The sequence below is a fragment of the Pelophylax lessonae genome (genome assembly GCF_965119305.1).
Source record: "Pelophylax lessonae genome assembly, chromosome: 3".
Classification (NCBI taxonomy): Eukaryota; Metazoa; Chordata; class Amphibia; order Anura; family Ranidae; genus Pelophylax; species Pelophylax lessonae.
In genome coordinates this window covers 409,117,697-409,144,856 of record NC_138770.1, presented here as the reverse complement: position 1 = coordinate 409,144,856, position 27,160 = coordinate 409,117,697, and the positions used below count along the sequence as shown (strand labels likewise).

Here is a 27,160-nt window from a genome sequence, read left to right as displayed (position 1 = left end):
GTTTTATAGTAGAAAGTAAAAAATCTTGTTTTTTCTTTCAAACTTATGTTTTTGTTTATAGCGCAAACAATAAAAACCGCAGATGTGATCAAATACTACCAAAATAAAGCTCTATTTGTGGGAAAAAAAATACATCAATTTTAATTGGGTACAGCAACGCACGCGCATGCAATTGTCAGTTAAAGTCACGCAGTGCTGTATCGCAAAAAATGGCCTGGTCATGTAGGGGGGTAAATCTTCAGGAGCTGGAGTGGTAAAAGTGTCACTCCATTTTTGTTGAAAAGGAAACATTCCCCTCTGGGTGATCTATGTACATTTCAAGGATTTTAACAAACTTTTTGCAGATTCCTACTGTTGGTTATTCTGAAGAAATCACTGTGTTTGTCTGTCCATGTGAGAAAGTTAATCTAATGGGAGTGGTTTCATAATTATCAATCAGCTGCTGCACTTGCAGGGCAGTAATAAGGAAAGCTGCTGGGCCTGCATGCCTTTAGATGTGATTTTCTATTGGGAGTATCTCACCAAAAATTTAATTTTATTGCAGGGGGTGACTGAAATCTGACTTGCAGTTTAGGGCAGACTTCTGGGAAAATTGGTAAGCCAATCACACAAGCAGTAAATGATGTTTCTGAGTTATTTTTTTCTGCTATCTTAGTTCAGGCTGAAAATTATTTTCATATTGTTCAAGTAAAAAAAATAAATAAAAAAATAAAAAGAATTGGGCTCAAAGTCTTGCTGGTTGCACATAGTAGGCTGGTTAAATGGAGACTAAAGCCCTTATCATATTCCATATGTAACAAGTAATCGTATTGCTTGTGAGTTTTGCAGTATAATGAAATATCCTGTTTTAGGTAATTTTAATGATTGCTTTTGAATTATTGGAGCAGAATTGTCTTGTGACATGGCCCTAAGGGCCGACCTGATAGAGCATATAAAGCACATATTAACTCTATAGTAGTTGTAAACTAATTCCTGCAAATCTCCCTATGCAGAATGGTAAAGTTATGTCCATTTCAATGTTCAATGAGGCACTCACTGAACTGTCCTAACAAAATACAGATAATTTGTATTATATATATATATATATATATATATATATATATATATATATATATATATATATATATAATGTTTAGGCATGTCCCACTCTTGGCAATTCTATGGACCAGCTCTCTGGGCACCATGTTTGATTCACTTTAATGCCTTTTTAACACATGAGCATAGCCAATTTTCACATACATACTAAGGTCAATTTTGACTGAAGCCAGTTAACCTACCAGCATGTCTTTGGAGTGTGTGAGACAATTGGAATACCCAGAGGAAATCCAAGCAAACAAAGAGATTACATGCAAACTCCATGCAGATAGTGTCCTGACCAGTGGCGTAGCGTGGGGGGTGCTGCCGGTGCGGGCCGCCCCAGGCGCAATGTTCAGGGGGGCGCAGTCACGGTGGCTGTGCTGTCCCTGAAATCTCAGTTACGGACATCCTTTCATGGAGAAGATTCAGAGTCTATAGCTGCTCCGCCCCTTCACTGCCTTCTCAGCCTATGGGATCACAGTGTACACGCCCCCTTCCCCAGCGCGCCTTGTTTGATAACGGAGCAGGAGATGTGGACAGCTGGAGAAGAGAGGAGAGGACGGGCTGCAGCCTCATAGAAGAAGGTGAGCTGGGGAAGATAAACCAAATGTTTTCTTGTCAGTACTTACCCTGCTGAGGAGGGGGGAGGGGAGAGGCTGTGTTTCCTCTTGCAGGGCTCCTCCTGTCTCTGAGGCTGATCGATAGATTTCATGTGAGTAGCAGTGCATTGCTTCTGGAGGAAGGACATGCCCTAATCTTCTCCCCCAATCTCTGCTACACCTCCCTACTCATTACCTGCCCACCCCCTCCTCTTCTGCATTACCATATCCAATATCTGTGAGCTGCTGGAGCACTACAAGTACCAGCATGCCAGGAAATGGGGGCAGCAGCAGTGTGTTCAATCAGGCTGATATTTAGATGGTGTGTGTATACTTTATATATACTGTGTATATACTGTGTGTATGTGTATGCTGTATATATACTGTGTGTATACTGTATATATACTGTGTGTATACTTTGTGTATGCTGTATATATACTGTGTGTATACTGTATATATACTGTGTGTATACTTTGTGTATACTGTATATATACTGTGTGTATAGTGTATGTATACTGTGTGTATAGTGTATGTGTATACTGTGTGTATAGTGTGTGTGTATACTGTGTGTATAGTGTATGTATACTGTGTGTATACTGTATATATACTGTGTGTATACTGTGTGTATAGTGTGTGTATACTGTGTGTATAGTGTATGTATACTGTGTGTATAGTGTATGTATACTGTATGTATACTGTATATATACTGTGTGTATAGTGTGTGTGTATACTGTATATATACTGTGTGTATAGTGTGTGTGTATAGTGTATGTATACTGTGTGTATAGTGTGTGTATACTGTGTGTATAGTGTATGTATACTGTGTGTATACTGTATATATACTGTGTGTATAGTGTGTGTGTGTATACTGTATATATACTGTGTGTATAGTGTGTGTGTATACTGTGTGTATAGTGTATGTATACTGTGTGTATAGTGTATGTATACTTTGTGTATACTGTATATATACTGTGTGTATAGTGTATGTGTATACTGTGTGTATAGTGTATGTGTATACTGTGTGTATAGTGTATGTGTATACTGTATGTTTACTGTATGTATACTGTGTGTATAGTGTATGTATAGTGTATGTGTATACTGGTGTATATACTGTGTGTATAGTGTGTATATAGTGTGTATATACTGTGTGTATAGTGTGTGTATAGTGTATGTGTATACTGGTGTATATACTGTGTGTATAGTGTGTATATACTGTGTGTATAGTGTATGTGTATACTGTATGTATACTGTGTGTATAGTGTATGTGTATACTGTATGTATACTGTGTGTATAGTGTGTGTATAGTGTATGTGTATACTGTATGTATACTGTGTGTATACTGTATGTATACTGTGTGTATAGTGTGTGTGTATACTGTGTGTATAGTGTGTGTATAGTGTGTGTATACTGTGTGTATAGTGTGTGTGTATACTGTGTGTATAGTGTATGTGTATACTGTGTGTATAGTGTGTGTATAGTGTGTGTATAGTGTGTGTATACTGTGTGTATAGTGTGTGTGTATACTGTGTGTATAGTGTATGTGTATACTGTATGTATACTGTGTGTATAGTGTATTGACTGCGGGTGACGTCAGACTCTCCTCCCTCCCTTCCGCATGCGTTACGTCCCTCGGGGCGGGACTTCCACAGGTGGGGGCGCAAATTACATGCCTTGCCCCGGGCGCTGACAACCCACGCTACGCCACTGGTCCTGACTGAGATTCAAACCAAAGACCACAGGGCTGCAAGGCAAGGAAATATGCCAGAAAATCACCTGCTGTGTCTATCTGATTAAACCTAGCCATACATTATACAAAATTATACAATTTTCTTATTCAATTTTCTTTAGATTTACCTTCAACTATGTAGTATAAGGGCCTGATTGCACACAAATTGAAAGTGTTTAGGCCCTGACCTCATATTATATGGTTTTGGTAAATCTAATCTATACTGAACAAAATTATAATTGCAACACTTGTTTTTGCCCTCGTTTTTCATGAGCTGAATTCAAAGATCTAAGAAATCCGGGATTCATCTGTGACAACGAACTGCAGTCAGCTCGAGACCCCAATGAGGACAACGAGCATGCAGATGAGCTTCCCTGAGACGGTTTCTGACAGTTTGTGCAGAATTTCTTTGGTTATGTAAACCGAGTGTTGCAGAAGCTATCTGGGTGGCTGGTCTCAGACAATCTCAGAGGTGAAGATGCTGGATGTGGAGGTCCTGGGCTGTTGTGGTTACATGTAGTCTGCAGTTGTGAGGCCAGTTGGATGTACTGCCAAATTCTCTGAAACGCCTTTGGAGACGGCTTATGGTAGAGAAATGAACATTCAATTCACGGGCAACAGCTCTGGTGAACATTCCTGCAGTCAGCATTTCAATTGCACGCTCCCTCAAAACTTGTGACATCTGTGGCATTGTGCTGTGTGATAAAACTGCACATTTTAGAGTGGCTTTTTATTGTGGCCCAGCCTAAGGCAAATCTGTGCAATAATCATGCTGTCTAATCAGCATCTTGATATGCCACACCTGTGAGGTGGATGGATTATCTCGGCAAAGGAGAAGTGCTCACTAACACAGATTTAGACAGATTTGTGAACAATATTTGAGAGAAATAGGCCTTCTATATACATAGAAAAAGTCTTAGATCTTTGAGTTCAGCTCAAGAAAAATGGGGGCAAAAACAAAAGCGTTGCGTTTATAATTTTGTCCAGTATAAATCTAATTTAATGTAATGTAATCTTAATCTAAAATCTACCTGCACCCTATCTATGTGCTTTTTTTTATCACTGTTCTCAGTATATCACTAGGCTACACCACTGGGAGCAGTTTATTAAAATGGACCATCCAACAAGCGTCATCTGATGTCAGCCAATGTAAGGTGTGCCATGAAAACACTGGACAGCAATATGAAAGGAAATGGCAAATTGTAGATGTAATGTTATTATTACATATAATTCTAAAACACAAATTGCACTTTATCATTACTGTTTATAATTTTGACACATCTGTCATAAAGCTACAGCAAGAAGTACACCCACACAAAATGATTAATAATATCCCGTTTAGTATATGGTCCAATTATGTTAGCACAGTACAGAAATTATGCATATATTTTGAAGAAAATAGCAAAGATTATTAAACTGTATTTTTAGATTTTGTTTGTGAAAATGTATCTTTATTTTATAGTCATTAAATCATAATGTAATCGTCATATTCCCAAAGTGTTTACTACATTAAGTAATATTGGTCTTCATTAGAACTGTAGACAATTCACAGCAAATGAGCTTTGTGGAATTGCTTAGATCAATTTATAGATTTTTATCTCTTAACTATACTTTTTTCTTAAACATACTGTATTAGCAGTACTTATTGATTTTTTTTGTACTTACAAATAAGCTGATATAAGTATGTTTACACCTGTTTTTTCCCTGGTAGTGCTAAAGTAAGGTAACATGTCATTTTTATGTCTTACATACTGACATCATTTTTTTATTCATTTAGAATGTTTAAATGTGTTTTAGAGTATTTTCTTCATGGGAAACACAAGCTTATTATTATTTTTTATTTATTTATTTATTTTATTTTTAATTTTTCACAACACCTACTAGGAACATCCAGAAAACTGATTGCTTTCTAACAAACTAAGATCAATTTTCCACAAAAAAAGCAGAAAAAAAACCTGAAACTGTTAACTTGTTTATACCGCACAGACTGCAACCCTATCAAAAATCACTGCGCATTTTTATCCTACCAGTGTTTTCGGTTTTTGTTCTTTATCCAAGATTAAAGTGATTCTAAAGCCTAAACATTTTTGTATCTTAATGCATTCCTTGCATCAAGGTAAAAAATGTTTAAGCATCGATTTTTGGCCCCATAGATTTTGGGGTGTCAAAACAAAGTTAACGACACCCCCAGATCAGTTCGCACATTGCAGTGCGAACTGTCAATTTGGACATGAATCGGACCGCATACCCATATGATCCGATTCGGGTGTGGACCAAAAAAAGAGTCTTGTGCGACTTTGGCCTGAATGCAATGCAAATTCAGCCAAACAATCTGTATGGCTGAACTCGCAATGCACAGACATCGCATGTGATTTGCTGAGCAGTGCGCTGCGAATCACATGCAATGTCTGACATCGCATATGTGTGAACCGGCACTAAGTAAGGGCAGTTTAACCTCTTAAAGACTAAGCCTATTTCTGATACTTGTTGCTTACAAGTTAAAATCTGTATTTTTTGCTAGAAAATTACTTAGAACTCCCAAACATTATACATATATTTTTTATCAGAGACCCTAGAGAATAAAATGGTGATCGTTGCAATCTTTTTTGTCACATTGTATTTGTGCAGAAGTTTTTCAAACGCAGTTTTTTTGGGAAAAAATACACTTTAATGAATTTTAAAAAACGAAACAGTAAAGTTAGCCCAATTTTTTTGTATAATGTAAAAGATGATGTTACGCCAATAATCTTGATCTTTATTCTAAGCACAAAAATTGTGATTCTCAATTTATCTAGAATCGTGCAGCTCTAATGTGCAATCATACATACCTGCCCAATACAGCTCATGATCAATTTGCTGGAGAAGTGCTTCTAATATTAAATAGGGGGTTGTGTCAGATGTGTTGATGCTGAGCCTTGTTAAATAATCTAAAATATGACTAGGGCCTGCAGTTAAAATTATTACCTTATGAAAGTTAATTATATATCCTTACATTTTAAGCAAAATATACATTCAATCTACTATAAAAGATTACACATGGGGAGAAAGTAAGAAATGGTAAAATAGAACGAATGCATTAACAGCAGTATATACTGATAAATTAAATAAAAATGTGTTTAGGAAGAAACAATGTGTGGAGCAATGGTAAGATCTATACATGCATTTTTTTACCATGATTGTGCAGTACAGGGTATGCAATGTTTACTAATTTGAAAATGTATAAATTACCAATTCTTGCTGATTTTAGCATGCCATACTGATTATTTATGTGTAATGAACCATCCCGCTCAGTGCATTTTTTGGAGCTGGGGAATACTTGGCATACTGCATTGATGTACATGACTACATAGTCATTAGATTAATTGTACTGAATAGCACATAGTAACATATCAGCATCCAAATGTGATATGACCCACACCCACCATGCTATGTGAATAGCTGGTTTTAGTTCGAATTTGGGACTTCTGTGCTGAACAGAGGAATTTTTACCTCTTCAGGCAGCACCCATGTTTTGCTCAGCAATAACAACATTCAGGGTTATGGGAAATTATCAGGCCACTGACACACACACACACACACACACACACACACACACTCACACCTGTACAGGTAGAACTGGATGGGATGGACTGTTGTCTTTATTCAACCTCAACTACTATATAACTATGTAACAGTAGTAATTCCAGATTAAACATAGCCCACCACCCTCTGCTAATGTCTAGCACTTTGATCCAAGCATAAGATGCAGTATTATTCTATGAAATACTGTATCTGAATGATTTATCTTCAGACCCCTAAGTACTGTAAATGGTATGTTGTATTACTGTTGTTTACAAGTACCCTTTGTGAAGTGTGTGAAATCAAACCAAGGTTTCCTTATTATGACTGAAAGACTGAAATTATTTTAAAAAAGTAGTGTTCTGTGATGTTTTACTTTTTAAACCTTATAGATAGAACCCCATAACAACCTCAACTATTGCCAGATATGCTTGGAGTCCTAAAGGAGAATGGATGTTTCCTTCCTCTGAGCTAGATGTTTCGCTTGAACTGGAAGACTTTTTTCTCTGGTAGATTCATGCGGGATATTGAAAATCTTGGTAGTCTCTCCAGATAAGCCAACGAGCCCAGAATTTACCAGTTCATTTAATACAATAGTGATCGCTGTGCGACGGTCCTTTCATCTGCAGTGACATTCCGTTCTGTGTTCCATTTGGCACAGGACTCTGTTATCAGGTCAGACCAGCACTTTTGGGTATTCCTTGTGGGGTTTTTGGGACCAGAGCTGTGGCAGTGTTCATCATGTCCCCGTCTCTGAAGACTTGATGCTAGTAGTTACATGCTGTGTGAGGGTTTTTTTTTTTACCTCTTATCTGTTCATGATATTGTGTAATTTAATTTCCTTAAAACTGTAACTGACCTGGAAGTACGTGAGGGAATTACTACTCTCCCCTTTAATATGCTACTTGGCATACTGTATGTGTTAGTTATGGCTCCAATATCTTATATGTCCAATATGTTAGTTATGGCTCCAGTATCTGGACTATAAGCTTATTGCTGTGTCTACTTTGTCTTTTACCTGATCTGTACATTTAGTTAAGTTAAGGTGCTTTGCCATACCAGGAAATCCTTTTTTTTTTTTTTTTTTTTTTACTTAGGCATGTACACATTTTACATTTTCTGTCATTTATTTACTTGTCTGGAACTCTGGCACTGTTCTTATTCTAATGTGTGTGCCATTCGAATACCTGCTGTTGCCTTCCTCGGCTGAGTCTCTGGCACACTATTGGCACTTTTCCACTGCAAGTACCGGCTCGGCTCTACTCGGACCTGCTTGGCCCTGCTTGGCCCAGTTTGCTTTTCTACTGCATGTACCGCATGGTACAGTGTTGGAACGGTTCGGTACGGTTTGGTATGGCTTGCTTTTCCACTAAAGTAGTACTAATGTTAAGTGGGTGGGATAACAACGATTCTCTGACCAATCAGTGGCTAGTAGGGACTGCATGCAAAGGATTGTGGGATATGGTACCGGTATGGTACCTCTTGGAACCACAATCAAGGTGGTACTGTTTAAGAGAGCCGTATCGTTCGGTTCCATGCAGTGGAAAAGCGCCGCCGTACCGTACCGTATGGAACCGTTCCTACACCGTACCATGCGGTACCAGCAGTGGGAAAGCACAAAAGCGAAACCGAACCGTTCGGTTCCATGCAGTGGAAAAGCGCCATATGTATTGTTGTCTGTGTGTGTGGACACAAGCATGGTGACTTTGAAGCAAACCACAACAGCACTTGCATTACACATGCAAGAACTTAAGCACAATACGGGACATCTATGTCATTAAAAAAAATATACAGTAAAGTATTGTCAGGTATCTACTGTATAAGGGATCAAACATGCATTACTTTACACTGCCAAAATTGCAGAGTCTGGATAGGCAGCTTCATTATTCATTCCATTTATTCATTTATTTTTGATTGACTTTGGATTCATCTATTAGCTGACATGGAATGTCTGGTCTCTTCCAGATCAACCAGTTCTGTTAAATCTAAAGGACCAATCAAATACCATTTCTTATTCGCCCACTTTTATGGCCTGGCTGTTGAAACTCAGGTTCTGGGAGACAGAGGCATTGCAGATTCAGTTAACCCTATTATGTTAAAAGCTTAAAAAATCAATTTCTTGCAGTATTATCATTGTATGTTGATTATTATTAATGTTTAGCCTTAAACATCATCTTGAGTCATGTCTGCCCTGCCTACTCTTTTAAATGTCTACTTGCAAAGAATTCACTAATTTGTACTTTAATTCTAGGGATTTCTGACCCCTGCTCAGTCCCCACTCTAACAATGGGTTTTCAATCTAGTATTATTAGTGTTACAAAGCACCCATTTGATGATTTGGCTAATTTATTTGAAGTTTTCCCATGAACGTAGCCTTTCTTGTTGCCATCACTTCAGTAAGTAAAGGCTCCCATTTTATTGTACACTAAAATAGGGTTGTTTTGAGTCCAAAATTCTTTTTTTTCTCAAAGTGGTCTCTACCTTTCATCTTTATGAGAATATTGTGTTACCTTCCCTGTGTTTACCTGAAGGCAAGCTCTCTCCAATGGTCTGGATGTAGTAAGAGCCTTCAGTGTTTACCTCCCGGCCACTGCTTCTTTTTGATAGACAGATTTGATACTCGTTATTCCAGAAGTTTCTAAAAGTGGTTTTCCGATTTCCAGATCTACTATTTCCTCATCTGGGAGGTGCATTTCAGTTTCTATGTCCATTTCTCCTGTAGACTGCAGTATAACCCTTGGTTAAAGCTGTGATCCTCAATTGACTCTGATGTCTCTGATGACTCTAATGGACTCTAATGTGCCTGAATGGAAAATTATTTTATGGAAAGCACAAAAGTCATATTCTTTTTTTTTCCTTTGCAGTCTGCGTCTTGTTGGTGATGGAGTTAATGAAAACTTTGATACCTGTCACCAAAACAGGTGTCCCTATTGGAAGACTTCACTTCCAGTTCTGTAAAATTTTGGAATTCCCATCACTTTTTGTTGTGTAAAAATGGTCCCCAGGACAAATAGAGAGACAAATCAGCCGTAAAAACCTAATAGGGGTTCTACTTCTAACCCTTTCACACGCTATTAAAAAAAAAAAAAAAAAAAGATTTAACATATGTATACTTTAAACATTTACCATAATCCTGAAATTGTCAAAAAACATACCTGTATGCTAATGAAGGTGGTATATTGGTGTGCTTTGACCACTAAATATGTTGCTTCTATGTCAATAATGCCTAAGAACATATACTTCCACCATCTTCTTTTCAATATTGCCAACAAGTTTTCTTCCCCTGAAATGGAAAATGTTTACAATATTAAAAAATCAAAATATATAAAGTACTTTACAATTTGAATGTGATTAAATAAAAATGGATTTGGTCTACAGTTATGGTCACAAAAAATAAACTAATTTAAGTAAATGATAATTTAAATAAAGGAAGGTAATCGCCCAAATGTATTCTGTTTTTTTTTTTTGTAGTTCAAGAAGGAAATTTGTTGAGCAGTTGTGACATGCTGGTTATGTTAGCACTAAGTCTATGGCTTCGGAGATTGGACAAAAAAACAAGCCTTAGGGCTAGCTTTACCATACAAGTTCCTTATATGTCTAGGGCTGCACTGTTTTACGGTTAAGCTGAACTCTGGGTTTGAATTAAAAAAAAAAAAAAAAAAACAATACAATTTTTTACCACCCACTGCTAGGAATTCCATCTAGTATTAGAGTATCTGAATTTTTTGTCTCATGACAATCTAGCCTTTTCTAGTGCAGACAACAAGTTTTCTAGTCTCTTTGACATTATTTCACTTATGATGTCATGACACCAGCAGTCTAACAATAGAGAACCATTTAATGGACTCTTTACCTAGCAAATGATTGGTGTTAATGGCGATGCAATGAGTGTGCTGCAAGAAGACAGACAGAAAAGTTGGGGCCCGACATGTCATGTGACTGCAATTTAGGATAAAAAAATAGAGTTCACACTATAACTTTTTAAAATTAAAACTATAGATTTCCTAAAAGCAGGGAAAGTGGCAAAGAAAATATTTTTTTTTAATATCTAAATTTTAATTTCAGACAAAACCTTTTATTTTGTTTTGGATAGACTAGGTATGGACAGATCCTCTGTCTGCAATTTTTTGACAATTTTCTCCCTTTTGAGGAGATTTCTCCCTTCTTGACAGTGCAGGGAATGAAGAGAAATCTTTGCAATGGGAAAACAAACAAAACCACAATACCTTGTAGACTAAAGACATGTTGTTCTGGAACTGGAGAAAGGGCAACAAAGATAATTAAGGGAATGGAGGACATCAGCTATGAGGAAAGACTGCAAGCATTGAACTTATTCTCTCTGGAGAAGAGATGCTTAAGAGGGGATATGATATCAATATACAAATACCGTACTGGTGACCTTAGCATTGGAAACAAACTTTTCAGAGAAAGGGAATTCAATAAGACACGGGGGCACTCACTAAAACTAGAAGAAAAACGGTTTAACCTTAAATTGCGCAAGGGGTTCTTTACTGTCAGAGCGGTGAGGATGTGGAATTCTCTTCCACAAGAAGTGGTATCAGCAGGGAGCATCGATAGTTTCAAAAAGCTTTTAAATGGGCACCTTAAAGACCGCTACATTCAGGGGTATACAATGTACGGTTAACAGCAAACACACCCACACACATCATAGGTTGAATTGGATGGACTGATGTCTTTTTTCAAACTCACTAACTATGTTAAAACTTCCAAAAATATTTTATTTCTGCCTGTTCCTGTCTTTACATGTTTTACCGGCAGTGCCTTTTTTTTGTACAGGTATCACAGGTACACAAAGTGACAGAAAATCACCCTAATGGGGTTCCGGACAGAAACAAAAACCCAACAGAAATTTTAACTCTTCCCTTCTCTGTCCAAAACTAAGAAAAATATTTTGGCTGGAGGAAGGCTAAGGGTCAGAATTCAGTGATGTTAGTATGATGTACCTCGAGCCACACCAGAGAGGCAGCGGGAGATTAGGGAAGTTAACAAGTGGCTGAAGAGCTGGTGTAGTAAGGAGGGTTTCGGGTTCCTGGAGAACTGGGCTGACTTCTCAGTCGGCCACCGGCTCTTTGGTAGGGACGGATTGCACCTAAATGGGGAGGGTGGAACCGTACTGGGTGAGAGGATGGCCAAAAAGTTAGAGGGGCTTTTAAACTAGGTGATGGGGGGGAGGGTACAGATGTAGAATTAGCCAGCGGGGAGCAAGATTCAGAGGGCACAAATGGGGACATTAGCGGTAGGGTGTTCAGAGTTACTAAATCCAAGATGGGTATGGGGAAAAATCACAAGATAAGCCTAAAAACAACATCAAATAAGGATATGGTATGCATCCGGTCAAAATTATGAGGTTTGTATACCAATGCCAGAAGCCTGGCCAACAGGATGGGAGAGCTGGAGCTGCTGATATATGAGGAGGACTTCGATTTTGTGGGGATTACAGAGACTTGGTTCGACAACTCTCATGATTGGATGGCGACCATTCAGGGGTATTCCCTTTATCGCAGAGATAGAGAAGGTAAAAAAGGGGGAGGGGTATGTCTGTATATTAAGAAAAGTGTACAGGTAAATATGAGGGATGATATTAATAATGGAGCTATGGACGAGGCAGAATCCCTATGGGTAGAACTTCAAAGGGAAGGCACTATGGGGAAGGTAATATTGGGCGTATGCTATAGGCTCCCAACCAGAGGGAGGAGGGGGAGGCAGACCTCCTTTCATAGATAGGACTGGCAGCAAGGATGGGAAATGTCATTATAATGGGGGACTTTAATTATCCAGATATAGACTGGGCAGAAGGAACCGCGCATTCAGCCAAGGCTCAGCAGTTCCTAAATGTTTTGCAGGACAATTTTATGGGTCAGATGGTGAACGCACTGACAAGAAACAATGCGGTACTTGACCTACTGATTACCAACAATACAGACCTGCTCACGGATATAGAAATACGGGGCAACTTAGGAAACAGTGACCATAGGTCAATTAGTTTCAGTATTAATCATAGTAATAGGAAACACAAGGGTAATATAAGGACACTGAATTTCAAAAGAGCCAATTTCCCAAAACTGCGCTCTTTGCTAGAAAATATCAAATGGGATAGAACCCTGAGAACAAAGAACACGGAGGAAAAATGGAATTGCTTCAAGACCATACTAAACAAAGGGATTGGCCAGTACATTCCAAAGGGAAATAAATTTAAAAGAGCAAAACTAAAAGGGAAATACATTTAAAAGAGCAAAACTAAATTACAGTTTAGGGCATCTTAAAGACCACAAAATACAGGGGTATACAATTTACGGTTAACAGCAAACACACACACACATCATAGGTTGAACTGCATGGACTGATGTCTTTTTTCAACCTCACAAACTATGTAACTATGTAACTATGTATATGTTCTCAGAACCAAGAGCCCAACACTGGTAGTGTGCAGCACAAGTCTTCCAGTGCAAAGAAGAACATTTGCAGCTTCCCTAACATTATTTAAAAAGCTAAATATTCCATGCACTACTGCCTTAAAAAATAATCTGCAGTTAACTAATAAAACTAGTCCTTAACATATAACCCTCCCCAACACAAAACATTCAATTTGTTCCTCAAAGCTTAACTTTGCCCCTAAAGTGAGTATGCAACATTTAACTACCCCATCAAATTGTTGATTTCACTCCTCACTACCTATCACAGTTTCGGAGGCCATGAAATGCCAAGACAGCACAAAACCCCCTCATTTAGTGACAACTTTGTGTAAAGAAAAAAACTTGTGGCAAAATATAAAATATTCCATGGACTCAACATGGCTCTCAGTATATAGATTGGGGTGTCTAATTTCCAAAAAGGGGCCATTTGGGGGGGTGTTTGAACTGTCCTGGCATTTTTTATGCCCAATATTAGAAGCTTATGCCACACATAACCCACTCTTCTAACCACTTGAAGACCAAGCTTTTTCTGACACTTTTTGTTTACATGAAAAAATTATTATTTTTTTACTAGAAAATTACTTTGAACCCCCAAACATTATATATTTTTTTAAAGCAGAGGCTGTACAGAACAAAATGGTGGTGTTGCAATTTTTTTTTTTTTTTGTCACACCCTATTTGTGCAGAAATTTTCCAAACGCAATTCTTTGGGAAAAATAACACTTTTTTTAAATTTAATGCACAAATACACTATATTTTGCCAAATTGTTTGGTAAAATATAAAAGATGATCTTGTGCCGAGTACATAGATACCAAACATGACATGACAAATTGCACACTCCCATGCAGCGGCAACAAACTACGTACATTTTTAAAAGCCTATAAAAGATTTTACAGGTTACCACTTTTGATTTACAGAGGAGGTCTACTGCTACAATTACTGCCCTCGATCTGACGTTCGCAGTGTTACATCACAATCATGGTGCATGCTGTTTACATATGATGCAAGACTGATGCTTGCATTCGCCTTTGTGCTTGAGCACGGAGAGACAGGAGTGCTTTAATTTTTTTTTCTATTATTATTTATTTTTCTATTTTATTTATCGTGACACCTTCCCTTTCTTTCTTTTTTATCCTTTTTATTGTTATCACAGAGAATTTAAATATCCCCTATGATAGCAATAAGTAGCGACAGGTACACTTTTTTTAAAAAAAATTAGGGTATATTAGACTCTAGAGCTCTCCTCTGCCCTTAAAGCATCTGACCACACCAAGATTGGTGTGATAAGATGCTTTCCCAATTTCCCAATGGCGCTTTTTATATCTAACGAAACTGAAGTCAAGAAATGCTCGTAGCTTTCGGTATCTTAGGCCATAGAGATGATTGGAGCCAATCTGGTCTCCAATCAGCTCTATAGTCAGCTGCCTGGCTCCAGTCTCGGGTTACCCAGTGGGACAGGAGAGCCCAGGAAATCGTGGAAGGTGGCGGGAGGGGAGTGAGTCCCCTCCCACTGCTTGTAAAAGCAGTCTGGCATCTAATTATCTGCTAGGATTGCTTTTATATGAAAGAAAACCACTGGCTACTAAAAAAAAGTATACCAGAAAGTGTCTGGTATGCCCACCATTAGACCTCCCAGCATCCACCACTTCTAATGATGGGCATACATGCAATGTTCTTTTTTTTCGTTCAGCTCATGAAAAAAAGAACATAGCAGATTCCTCCATTCTCAGCGATCGATGTGGATGAAGAAATCTCTGCCAAGAAAAGTGTTAAAAAATATATGGTAAAGCATAGGGGAGATCTGCCCTCTGTGTCCACCCCATCCCCTATGCTTTGCCATATATGCTCTTTTTTTTAACTGTGGTGGTAAAATCAGGTGTTTAGTGTGTGTGTGTGTGTGTCACTGGCAATCACAGGGTTAAAATGTATTACTAGATGCGGTGGGCAATCTGAGGCTATCCTGTATTGACACTTGACACTAACTAACGTTAATGTTAACTGATGTCACCTGTGACACTAATACAGTGATCAGAAAAAAGATCTGTACACTATAATAGTGACACTGTGACAGGGCAATGAAGGGGTTAACTGGGGGTGATCAGGAGGTTAAATCTTTATTAACGGATATATACCCTAAACCTATCTGGGACTCCCTCTAACTACCACTAACTGTCTCTCGCACTAACTGAAGTCACAAGTGACACTAATACAGTGATCTGTAAATTATCTGTATACTGTATATAGTGTACACTGTGACAGGGAGTGAAAGGGATAACTGGGCGTGATCAGGGGGTTAAACCTTTATTAGGGGATGTATGGTGGGTGCCCTAAACCTATCTGGGACTACCACTAACTGTCTATCACACTAACTGAAGTCACTAGTGACGCTAATACAGTGATCAGTAAATTATATGTATACTGTATATAGTGTAAACCGTGACAGGGAGTGAAAGGGTTAACTGGGGGGATGATCAGGGGGTTAAATGTGTGCCTATGTGTACTGGTGTCAGTCTAGTGCTTCTCTTCTCACGCTGGAACCGAAAAGGACATTACACAGGCACAGTATGTTCTGCAATTGGTCAGAACCGATCACCTGGCCTGGACCTGATGACTGATCGGTTCTGAACCGAATCAGAACATCGTGGGGACAGCGGGCGTGTGCACGCGCCTCCCCTAGTCCCATGCGTGACCAACGTACAGTTACGTTGGTTCCCGCAGCTGAGCCACCTTGCCACAGTAAATCTGCGGCGGGTGGTCCGCAACAGGTTAAATATTTACTTTTTTGCATGACAAGCTCCTTTTAATTGACAGCCTCCTATCAGGCATCTTCAAAATCAAATTAGCAGTGTTTGTATCATGACATATTTACTTTGGCTACATCTAGCTGTAGTATACCAATCCTGATGATTTTATGTTTGGCGTAAATGCTGCTGTCAGATTTAGAGACCAGGCCAATCCAGATTCACTACACAAATAAGGAATAACAGAGTACATCACAAAGCTGTGAATGTGAAAATGGTATAATGTCAAGGCAAGTAAAATTAAAGCAGATTTCTGATGATGTGTGCTGCCCTCTCACATTCTCGGGGTTAATGTAATTCAGTAAGTTGCCAACTCCTAGGACAATTGCTTGCTAGATATTTTTTATAATATTCCAAATGTTTGTGCTGCACAGCTGATTCATTGTCAGAGGCTAGAGTCACCCTGAAGCAATACGGGCTGGCACCTTCTGTTATGCCTTAATACCGCACTCATATACAAGTGCCACAAGTCCTTAGGCACACCCACTCTGCACAGGCTTTTCTTCCATGTCACCGACAATTGCACAGTTCATCGAAGAAAACTTCACCAAGATGACAATATCATCTGCTGCAGTCACATTACATGACAACCTAAAATTTGTACAGCCATAAAGGTTGCTAACACAGACCTAGAAAAATGTTAGTGGATACACTGCTAGAAAATCGTGAATTGAACTCTGTATGGAATATGGTATATTACACTAAAAGTGAAATATACAAATATTAAACTTAGATATCTGCTTTTAAACATAATTCAATAATGTAACACCTTTTTTTAACTAACCTTCAGAGAACTCTACTTATAAATGCACAGACCTAGGCAATTCATACTGAATGAGTATGATATAAAAAATGTATAAGCAGAAATTACCTTCAGTGAAAATCAAATCACATTTCAAATTGATCAGTAGATTGAGAAAAAAAGTCAGCGGAAGCTATATACAAATATTGATTTTTCCTGTAAAAGTGAAGCTTGGTGGCACCTCTCTTGGTTTCTGAATCTTACTTTTGCATTTTAATGTGATGAGTAGCCTCAATGATCAATAGGGAAGCTAAGGAGGGAATGTAGTTGACATTTACAGGATAAATCAAGAGATGCATATGAACCTAACTGCCTACATTTCTGGATCTACTAATAATGTAACATGTATTTTGCGCTGGAGGTAACCTCTACTTTTGTATTTTTTTCATCATATATTTCTGTCACATTTGTATAGGTCTTAATTTCTAAGGTAACAACGGTGCCCAAGTCAAATACATGCATTGGTCTTCAAACCAATCCCGTCCCTGTAAAGCCCCTTGGATCCTAGGGTCAGACTGTACAAGTTCTGCCTCCAGATCTCCAGATTATGACCACTTCCTCCTGACATTACATCCCAACCCATCCTTCAGTTAATTTACAGAATTTTATTGCCCTCTGAAGTTTTGGCTTATCTAGCTAAGTTGACCATTGGCATTTCAAACTTCACTTGTTCACCCCAGTGGGCTAAGCTAGAAAAATCCATTGATTCCCTTATCCATGCTAAGCAGTGTGGATAAAGGAATGTTAGCTGCTGGCTTTTGTATTCAGCAGCTGCTACTCTAATCTATTTTTGTCTTCTGGGGAGGTAGTGCTGCCAGGGCCACCCAAAGCTCTGAACTAATTCAGCAGGAATTTTCTGAAATGTGCTTAAAGTGCTTCTAAAGGCAAGATTATTTTTTTTTACAAAAATAACAAAAATGTCATACTTTCCTGCTCTGTGCAATGGTTTTGCACAGAGCAACCCTGTTCCTTTTCTTTTTGGGACCACCATCGGTGGTTCTGGCTCCTCTCCCTTGCTGAGTGCCCCCAATAGCAAGCCTCTGGCTATGGGGGCACTCCAGCAGGCTCACTCCCGAGCTGCACTCCTGTAAATGGACATTGTCCATTCACACACAGAGCATGGCTCAGCCCCCTCCTTTGCTCTCTTCTTATTGGCTCACTGGCTGGGATTGACAGCAGCAGGAGCCAATGGTTCCGTTACTGTGTGAGCCAATGAGGAGAGAGAGACCTCGGAAAGCCGCTGCTCTTATGCACATCGCTGCATGATGGGGCTTAGGTAAGTATAAGTGAGGGGGGGCACTGGGAGCTGCACCCAGACATGTTTTGACCTTAATGCACACAATGCAATAAGGTAAAAAACCTTTAGCCTTTAGAACAACTTTAAGTCATAAGATTCTACTTACTGATGATTGAGGTGTCCAGGGTACCACAATTTTTTACACCATGATGAGATCATCACTCGCTGATATCAAGACAAATGCAAACTTTTTTGCCATTTGTATGCAAAAATAATTGTAATGATGTTTTAAAATTTGATTAAAACTTGATTAAATGTTGGATTTTTATATATTTCTAGAGTACAGCTTTAAATCACTTGGCAATGAACACAGATACAAATTATTGATTGCCCAAGGACAAGCTTTTTGAAAATTACCTTGTGATTTCTTTTAAATTCATTGAAAGTAATCTGCATAATGTGCTCTAATTTAATACTGATCATACATAGATAAATATGGTTGCCCAATAAGCAATGATCCAAACAGAAAATGATTTTGTCCACTAACTTGTCCATCCACTTAAACAACTATGTGAGGCATTGTAATCTGTAGTTCATGCCATACAATGTCTGTTAATATTTGCAGATCCGGTATAGCAAAAGCAAGACCTAAATATGATGTTAGGTAGGCATTACCAAAGATGGCGAAGGCATTTCAAAATATAGGGTGGTACGCCAACATTTCCATTTGTGGTTACATCTATAAAGAAAAAGTATACACAGATACGACAGATAGACAGTCACAGTGCGAAGATGCATAGTATCAATTTCAGCAGGTAAGGGTCCATGAACAAGTGAGAAACTGATTGGAGACAGGTGGGTGTTGCCCACAAAAGAGAGTATCCCCAAGTCATTTAACCACTTGCCGACCGCTTACTGCATATTTACTGTGGCAGGTCGGCTCTATTGCGCAAAATCCTGTACCAGTATGTCCTTTCGTGCAATAGCCACTGGGTGGCGCACCACCAGAAGTGTGATCGCGTGCTGATTGGACACAGAGGGTGCCAATCAGCGAGCCTAGCAGACCCAATGTCTGCCGTCCACCTGCGATCATTCCCCAGAAAGGGCAGAACGACGATCTGCCTTATAAGGCAGATCGCCATTTTGACAGGGAAGAAGATAGAGATCTTGTGTTCCAGCTAAGCAGGAACAACAATCTCTGTCTTCATCCAGTCAGACCATCCCCCACACAGTTAACACTTAACCCTTTGATCGTCCCTGATGTTAACCCCTTCCCTTCCAGTATCATTAGTACAGTAACAGTGCATATTTTTTAGCACTTATCACTGTAATAATGTCACCGGTTTCCAAAAAAGTGTCAGTTATGTGGCAGTCCCGCTAAAAATCACAGATCGCCGCCATTACTATTAAAAAATAAATAAATAAATAAAAATTACATAAATCTTTCACCTAGTTTGTAGACACGATAACTTTTGCGCAAGCCAATCAAAATACGCTTATTGCAATTTTGTTAACCAAAAATATGTAGCAGAATACAAATTGCCCTAAAAGGATAAAAACATTTGATATTTAAAATTTTTTTTGGGAATGTTATATAGCAGAATGTGAAAAATATTGTTTTTTTTTAGAATTGACGCTTTTTTTGTTTATAGCACAAACAATAAAAATCACACTGGTGATCAAATACTACCAAAAGAAAGCTCTATTTGTGGGAAAAAAAGAACATACATTTTATTTCGATACAGCCTCGCACAACCGCGCAAATTCCTATTAAAATAATGCAGTGCGGAATCACAATAAATGGCCTGGTCATTAAGGGTGCAAATCCTTCCGATCCAGAAAGCAATCTACTGAGCTGGCCGGAACCACCTCTGGAGGGAGTCTATTCCACATTTTCACAGTTCTTACTGTGAAGAAACCTTTCCATATTTGGATACAAAATCTCTTTTCCTCTAGACGTAAAGAGTGCCCCCTTGTCTTCTGCGTTTATCTTAAAGTGAATAACGCAACACCAAGTTCACTATATGTACCCCTTATGTATGTATACATGTTGATCATATCCTCCCTTAATCTCCTTATCTCAAGAGAGAATAAATTCAGTTCCTCTAATCTTTCCTCATAGCTGAGCTCCTCCCTGCCTCTTTTAGTTTGGTTGCCCTTCTCTGCACTTTCACCAGTTCCCCAATATACTTTTTTGAGAACTGGTGCACAAAACTGAACTGCATATTCCAGATGAGGTCTTACTAATGATTTGCACAGGGGCAAAATTATATCTCTCTCTCTGGAGTCCATACTTCTCTCAATACAAGAAAGGATATTTCTTGCTTTGGAAACTGCAGCTTGGCATTGCATTCTATTATTAAGCTTATGATCTACCATAACACCCAGATCCTTCTCCACCACTGATTCCCCCAGTTGTACCCCCCTAGTATGTATGATGCATGAATATTCTTAGCCCCCACGTGCATAACTTTACATTTATTATCATTAAACCTCATTTGCTACATAGTTGCCCAATTAAACAGTGCATTGAGGTCGGCTTGTAAGTTGGAGACATCCCGTAAGGAGGTTATTCAACTGCAAAGCTTGGTGTCATCTGCAAAGACTGAAATTGTACTTTTAATCCCAGACCCTATATCATTTATAAAAATATTAAAAAGTAAGGGTCCCAACACTGAACCTTGGGGTACACCACTGATAACCTTAGACCATTCAGAATAAGAATCATTACCACTACTCTCTGAATTCTATCTTTTAGCCAATTTTCTATCCATTTACAAACTGATCTTTCTAAGCCAGTAGACTTTACCTTACACATTAGTCGTGAGTGGGGAACTGTATCAAACGCTTTTGCAAAATCCAAGTATACCATTTCCACAGCCACACCACTGTCCAAGGTTTTACTTACCTCCTCATAAAAAGAAATCAGGTTTGTTTGACAACTTCTCTTTCATGAATCCATGCTGTCTGTTGCTTAAAATATTTTTTTCCAGCAAGAACTCATCTTTTTAAAGTGGTATTGCTGTAGTGCATAGTTTTAAGAGCACATATCCATGTGAGTATACATCTATTTTTTTTTTAATAAATGAGTTTTAATTAGCAGAAAGCACAATGATTTTTTTTTTTTCATTTTTCTAAATTGAGGTACTCATCATCTAAATAGTAATCCCTGGGGGGTAACTGGAGGATTCATCAAAAAAGTGTTCCTCATAGTAAATCTGGAGATATCCACAGAAGGTGTTTGAAGCCCCTTAAAGGGGAAGGAACATTATGACCTATAAGTTTATCTAGGTTCATACTCCTAGGTAAGCGCACCAAGTGAAAGGTGGTGGAGTTTGCTGAAAATCAGTAATGTGCACATTTGGTGGAGATTTATTTTTAGATATATGGAAAAGTAAAGGACAATTAATTTAAATATGTACTATTGAATTTGTATTACAAACATTTTTTTGATTATTGATAAACACTGTAGCAGGGATTAATAACACAGTAATATTGGATTTATTTGTGGGTACATATCGATTTGGGTGTATGAGCATTTTTTACAATTGTGGTGTATGGAATATACACTATATTGTCAAAAGTATTGGTACATGTGCCTTTACACGCACATTAACTTTAACCACTTGACCTGTGACACTGTACCCAAACAAAATGTATGTGCTTTTTTTCCCCCACAAATAGAGTTTTATTTTGGTGGTATTTGATCACCTCTGCGGTTTTTATTTTTTGCACTATAAACAAAGAACGACCGACAATTTTGAAAAAAAAAATAAATAAAAATTATGTTTTACTTTCTATTCTTAAACACATCCAATAAAAAAATGTAAAAAAATCTAATTTCTTCATCAAATTAGACCAATATGTATTCTGCTACATATTTATGGTAAAAAAAAATCCTGATAAGCATATATTAATTGGTTTTCCCAAAAGTTTTAGCATCTACAAACTATGGGATATTTTCATTTATTTTGTTTTCATTTTTTTGTACTAATAATGGTGGCAATCAGTGACTTATAGCAGGACTGTGATATTGCAGAGAATAAATTGGACACCTAACTAACACTTTTAGGGGGACCGGTGACATTCTTACAGTGATCAGTGCTAAAAATATGCATTGTCACTGTACTAATGACACTGGCAGGGAAGGGGTTAATATCAGGGGCGATTGAAGAGTTTACTGTGTGCCTAGCTCAGCCTTTTTCAATTGGGGTGCCTACAGCTGTCATCAGGGGTGCCTTGGCCCAAAAATTATATACAAGCCAGCAGGTGTATCAAGCCTGCCTATTAGTTACATAAAGCCACAGGTTTTCATTGTGCACCATTACAACCTTCTAGCCGGCAGTGTCCTAACAACCAATGACATCATCGGTTGATAAGGAGGACGTTGGGCACCTGCACAGCACCCTTGTTTGCCCCTCCCCTGCCCCTCTCCTGCTCCTCTCCATCAGCACTGGGGTCACATTAGGTGAGTGAGGGAGAGAAACTGAGGGAGAAGAGAAACACTGGAATACAAGTCAGTACCAGTGTGCAAAGGTGTTTGCTTTGGAAGAATAAATCACTGCTAATGTTGGGTGTCCTACGCATATGGGTGTTGCTGCATTATGTAAAACTATTAATTTCCTTTTTTACATTTTAGAATGGGGTGCCTCGAGATTGTGCAGAATTGTAAAGGGGGCCTTGACTAAAAAAAGGTTGAGAAACACTGGCCTAGCTAATGTTTCAGTGTAGTGGGGGAGGTGCTTTTACTAGTGGAAGACATGGAATGGTGTTTCTGCTTTACGGGAACACAGGATCCATGACTTCTTTACTGACAGAATGGCAATCTGCCTTGTTTACATAGGCAGACTGCTATTCTGTCAGTGTACCAAATGATCAGCGGGTGCAGGCACACATTAGGTCAGCGGGACCCGCTGATCACCTCCCGCTGTGTAAAATCACAGCGGGAGAAAGCCACAGGCAGTGTGCACTCGTGCCTGATACCCAAAATTGCCGGATCAAGTAGATATACATGACCCGTTGCAGCGCGGCCACCCTGTAGCAGTAAATGCGCTATAGGGCGGTTGGCAAGTGGATAATGGCATCTCAGTCTTAGTCCGTAGGGTTCAATATTGAGTTGGCCCACCCTTTATATAACTATAACAGCTTCAACTCTTGTAGGAAGGCTGTCCAGAAGGTTTAAGAGTGTGTCTATGGGAATGTTTAACCATTCTTTCAGAAGCGCATGTGTGAGGTCAGGCACTGATGTTGACCGAGGGATGCCATTAAAGTTCATGTGTGTGTTTGAAAGCAGGCGTCCCAATACTTTTAACGATATAGAGTATGTGTTAACACATATCACACAATTTTCTGTTGAGGGGTTGCGCTGCACTATAAGATATACGTAACTGATTGAGGGCGTGGGAACATATGTTAGAACAGAAATGTTGGAACTGTTTGTAATCCACAACAATCTAGCTTGGTGTACAATGCCCTTCTCAGGTTTAAAGCACTCCAAAGCACTGCTTTTACATTCAGTTTTCAAGGATTATAGCCATCCAAAACGCTCAATCAGCCTCATCTCTCCTGTGACTTTATACGCAACCTCTTTATTTGTTCCCAAACAAAATGACCGTACTATACCCATGTTACGCGGTAGACTGCAGATGGCCATCTTCTTATTCTGGCAGGAGTAAGAGCTGTTTAGATTAGTGGTGCAGAGTTAAATCTAATGAGATTCAGCTGTAGAAATAACAAGCACCTGCTCTGAGTTTGACATAATGGATGCTGTCCAAGACAATGTTTACAGCAGCACTTGGTGCATGTTAAAACAAAAGCATATTGTTACCGTCCAGTACGATGACAATATTTTTAGCTTTCCCCATTGACCTAATGGAGAATTTTCAGCAAGAAAAAATGTATTGTTCCAAAAAATTGCAATATCTAAACATAATAGCACAAAATAAATCTAATGAAGGGTAATATTGCAAGCAATCACATATTGTTTAAAAATGAAATATACTGTACTTTTAATGCTGTTTTGGTATACCTGGGCTACGGGCACTCTGCTGGCAGAAAAGTGAATTAATTGAAATAAATCCAAACAAAATTAAAAATCAAAAAATATATATATAAATATATTAGGGCTTATACAGGGTTACTGTGCTTTTAGTGAGCTCACATTTTATTATTGCAGTATTTGCCTTTATGAACTTTCGACCTTCATGATTTTACATACTAGCTCTTTTATATATTTTTGTTGTACTAAATATAAGGATTTGTAGCTTATCCTCTTTTCTAGAGGGAGAATAAATTAGCCACTGCAATTACAAAGAGAAGATAAACAGGGAAGGCATTGCTTTTAATGGGTCACGTGACTCATATACGTGCATTTTGAGGAGGTGCAGTAAAGCACAACTGTTGTGTAGCAACAAAAACAAAAGAAAAAAACAAAAAAAAACGTGAAAAAAAGAGAGTGTGCATGTATTTGGCACATATGGCTGCCATCAAGTACATATGTCATATGCATAGAAACAAGTTTTTTTAAACAAATGGATCAGATTATTAATGTTAAACTGATCTTGATCTGATTGATATTCTTCATTAACTTTTTATTAATTTTCGAAATTCTAAAAAAACATGAAGGCAAAATACATTCATGTCATTCAAATAAGAAAGAGAATCCATGCAACAGTCAAAATAGCACCAATTGAATATTATCAAAATGTAAAAATATACAAACAAAAATCACTTCTGGGTGACCTAGTGTACTCTCTTACATTGGCACTACCTGAAAGACTCCTATATTAATAAAACTTGAGAGTATAAATAAATGTATAGGACGATAGTGTGATGAACAGTTTTCAGTTACCCTGACCATATGGACTCCTCAAAGGTAAACAATTGCGCATAATAACCTAATAAGTTCTCATTCACCTGGATTATCATGGTTGTTTACCTAAAGTGATTGTAAAGTCTATTTTTTTCCCTATAAAAATAATAAACATATTATACTTACCTGCTCTGTTGCAGTGGATTTGCACAGAGCAGTCTGGATCCACATTTTCTTAGGACCCTCTTCTGTGATCCGGGCCCCTTCCCTCCTGTTCAGTGCCCTTTACAGCAAGCAGCTTGCTTTGGGGGCACCTGAGCCGAGTCACAGCTCCCTGTGTCCATTCCGACACAGACCCAGGCCCCGCCCCCCTCCCTTGATTGGCTAGCTGACTTTGATTGACAGCAGCGGGAGCCAATGGTGCCACTGCTGTGTCTCAGTCAATCAGGAAGGAGAATCTCGGATGGCTGAGAAACTCGTGGACATCACTGGACAGAGATTGACCTCAAGTAAGTGTTAGGGGGGCTGAGGGGGGCTGCTGCACACAGAAGGCTTTTTATCTTAATGTCTAGAATGCAATAAGATAAAAATAACCTTCTGCCTTTACAACTCCTTTAAATTCCACTCTCAAATAACCAAACACCAAATTAACACAACAACAAATCACATAGACTCCAAATATAAATTGATTATTTTAATATCAAAATTCTCTGAAAGTATGCAAAAATAAATAATTTATGATATTTTTGGACATCAATCTATACTCTATTTTTATGCATGATCTGGGTGTTTTGTTTGTTCTTTGGATGTATTGCGAGCTTCAGTGGTAGAGGCTCTAGCTAACTGCAGGTTTGTCAGACAGTGGTTCAATGTTTAGTGAGTTTTCTAATTTCTTAAAGGTACCATAGACATGAAAATGGTAATCTGATATGCCTGAAAATTATCATGGCGAAAACATATATGCTATACCTATGTCTTTTATGGTTTTTGTCATTCTGGTCTTGGATTTTCAATAAACCAACCAATGCTTTCAGTAAAATAGTGAGTGACCCAGTAAAAAAGAATGTTAACGCTGAAGGCGAAGCTCCAGGCTTCTTCTACTTAATGAAGTTTAGTGAGTTAATTTGCCCTGGGCTTCATCAACCAAAAACAGGAATTAGCATGAGGATATACAAAATGTATACATTCCACAAATTGATGTAACGGTGGGAGCTAACAAAAGGTAAATTTATCAGACTCAGAATACAATTTACACAAACATACAAATTAGTGGAGACACATTTAATATTTGAAATGCAGATCTAAATCTCTCATAAGTTCTTTGGCAAAAGTAGGTATACTTCAGTGCAGTACATTTCAACATGAGCACATTTTATATGTATATCTATATATAGACCATGTCTCAAACCCTTCTGCTTAAAGTGATTCTTTTATTTTATGTATGAGTGAGGCTGCTTCTCAGCCAAAATGTCCCACTGAATTATTTTAAAAGTTTTCTTATAATTCTCACATATATTATCTTGCAGATACTGTTGATCACTTCAGCAGGCTCATGATAGAAATGTGATCATTCTTGCTTGATGGCTGTCGTACAGTTGGTTGGACTAAGAAGTAGTTAAATACTTGATGCAATATTTTGGATGGGATTTCTTGCCAGGGGATTTCAAGTGGATCTGCATTCATTCCATGATGTGAGGCCTAACCCAGCTGAGACATGGTGTGGGTGTCTGAAAAACTCCAGTTTGATAATATCCCTCATTGCCTTATTTACCGCATGCAAATATGTCAATATCTTAATATTTTACTTTTACTTTTATATTTCTTTAATTACCCTTTTTCCATATTTAGTTTGTACACCTTTGACATGTGTAATTGTGGCTGATGCATTGTATGAGCTTAAAGTGATTCTTTCCCCAGACTATAGACATAAAAGTACAACGTATTTACATATTCATAACAAGCAACTTCAAAACACAACCTCTATAGTTGCATGCACTGTAGTGCAATTCATCTTCAAATTTACAAACAAAGACACTGAATTGCAGCTCCTCTCTTCATCGTGACAACTTTCTAATGTAAACAAGCAGTAGGTGCTATAAGCTGTTAGAATCTGA

The 27,160-nt window shown here is 38.3% G+C and overlaps 1 protein-coding gene across 2 annotated transcripts in view; it reads right to left on the bottom strand.

Moving 5' to 3' along the window:
• SLC35F1 (solute carrier family 35 member F1) overlaps positions 1 to 27,160 on the bottom strand; it is a 554,611-nt gene that overhangs the window by 106,159 nt on the left and 421,292 nt on the right. For both annotated transcript variants that reach the window (XM_082251908.1, XM_082251907.1), the window contains exon 3: positions 10,116 to 10,243. In XM_082251908.1, the coding sequence (XP_082108034.1) occupies positions 10,116 to 10,243 (128 nt within the window). The remainder of the gene's footprint in view (positions 1 to 10,115; positions 10,244 to 27,160) is intronic.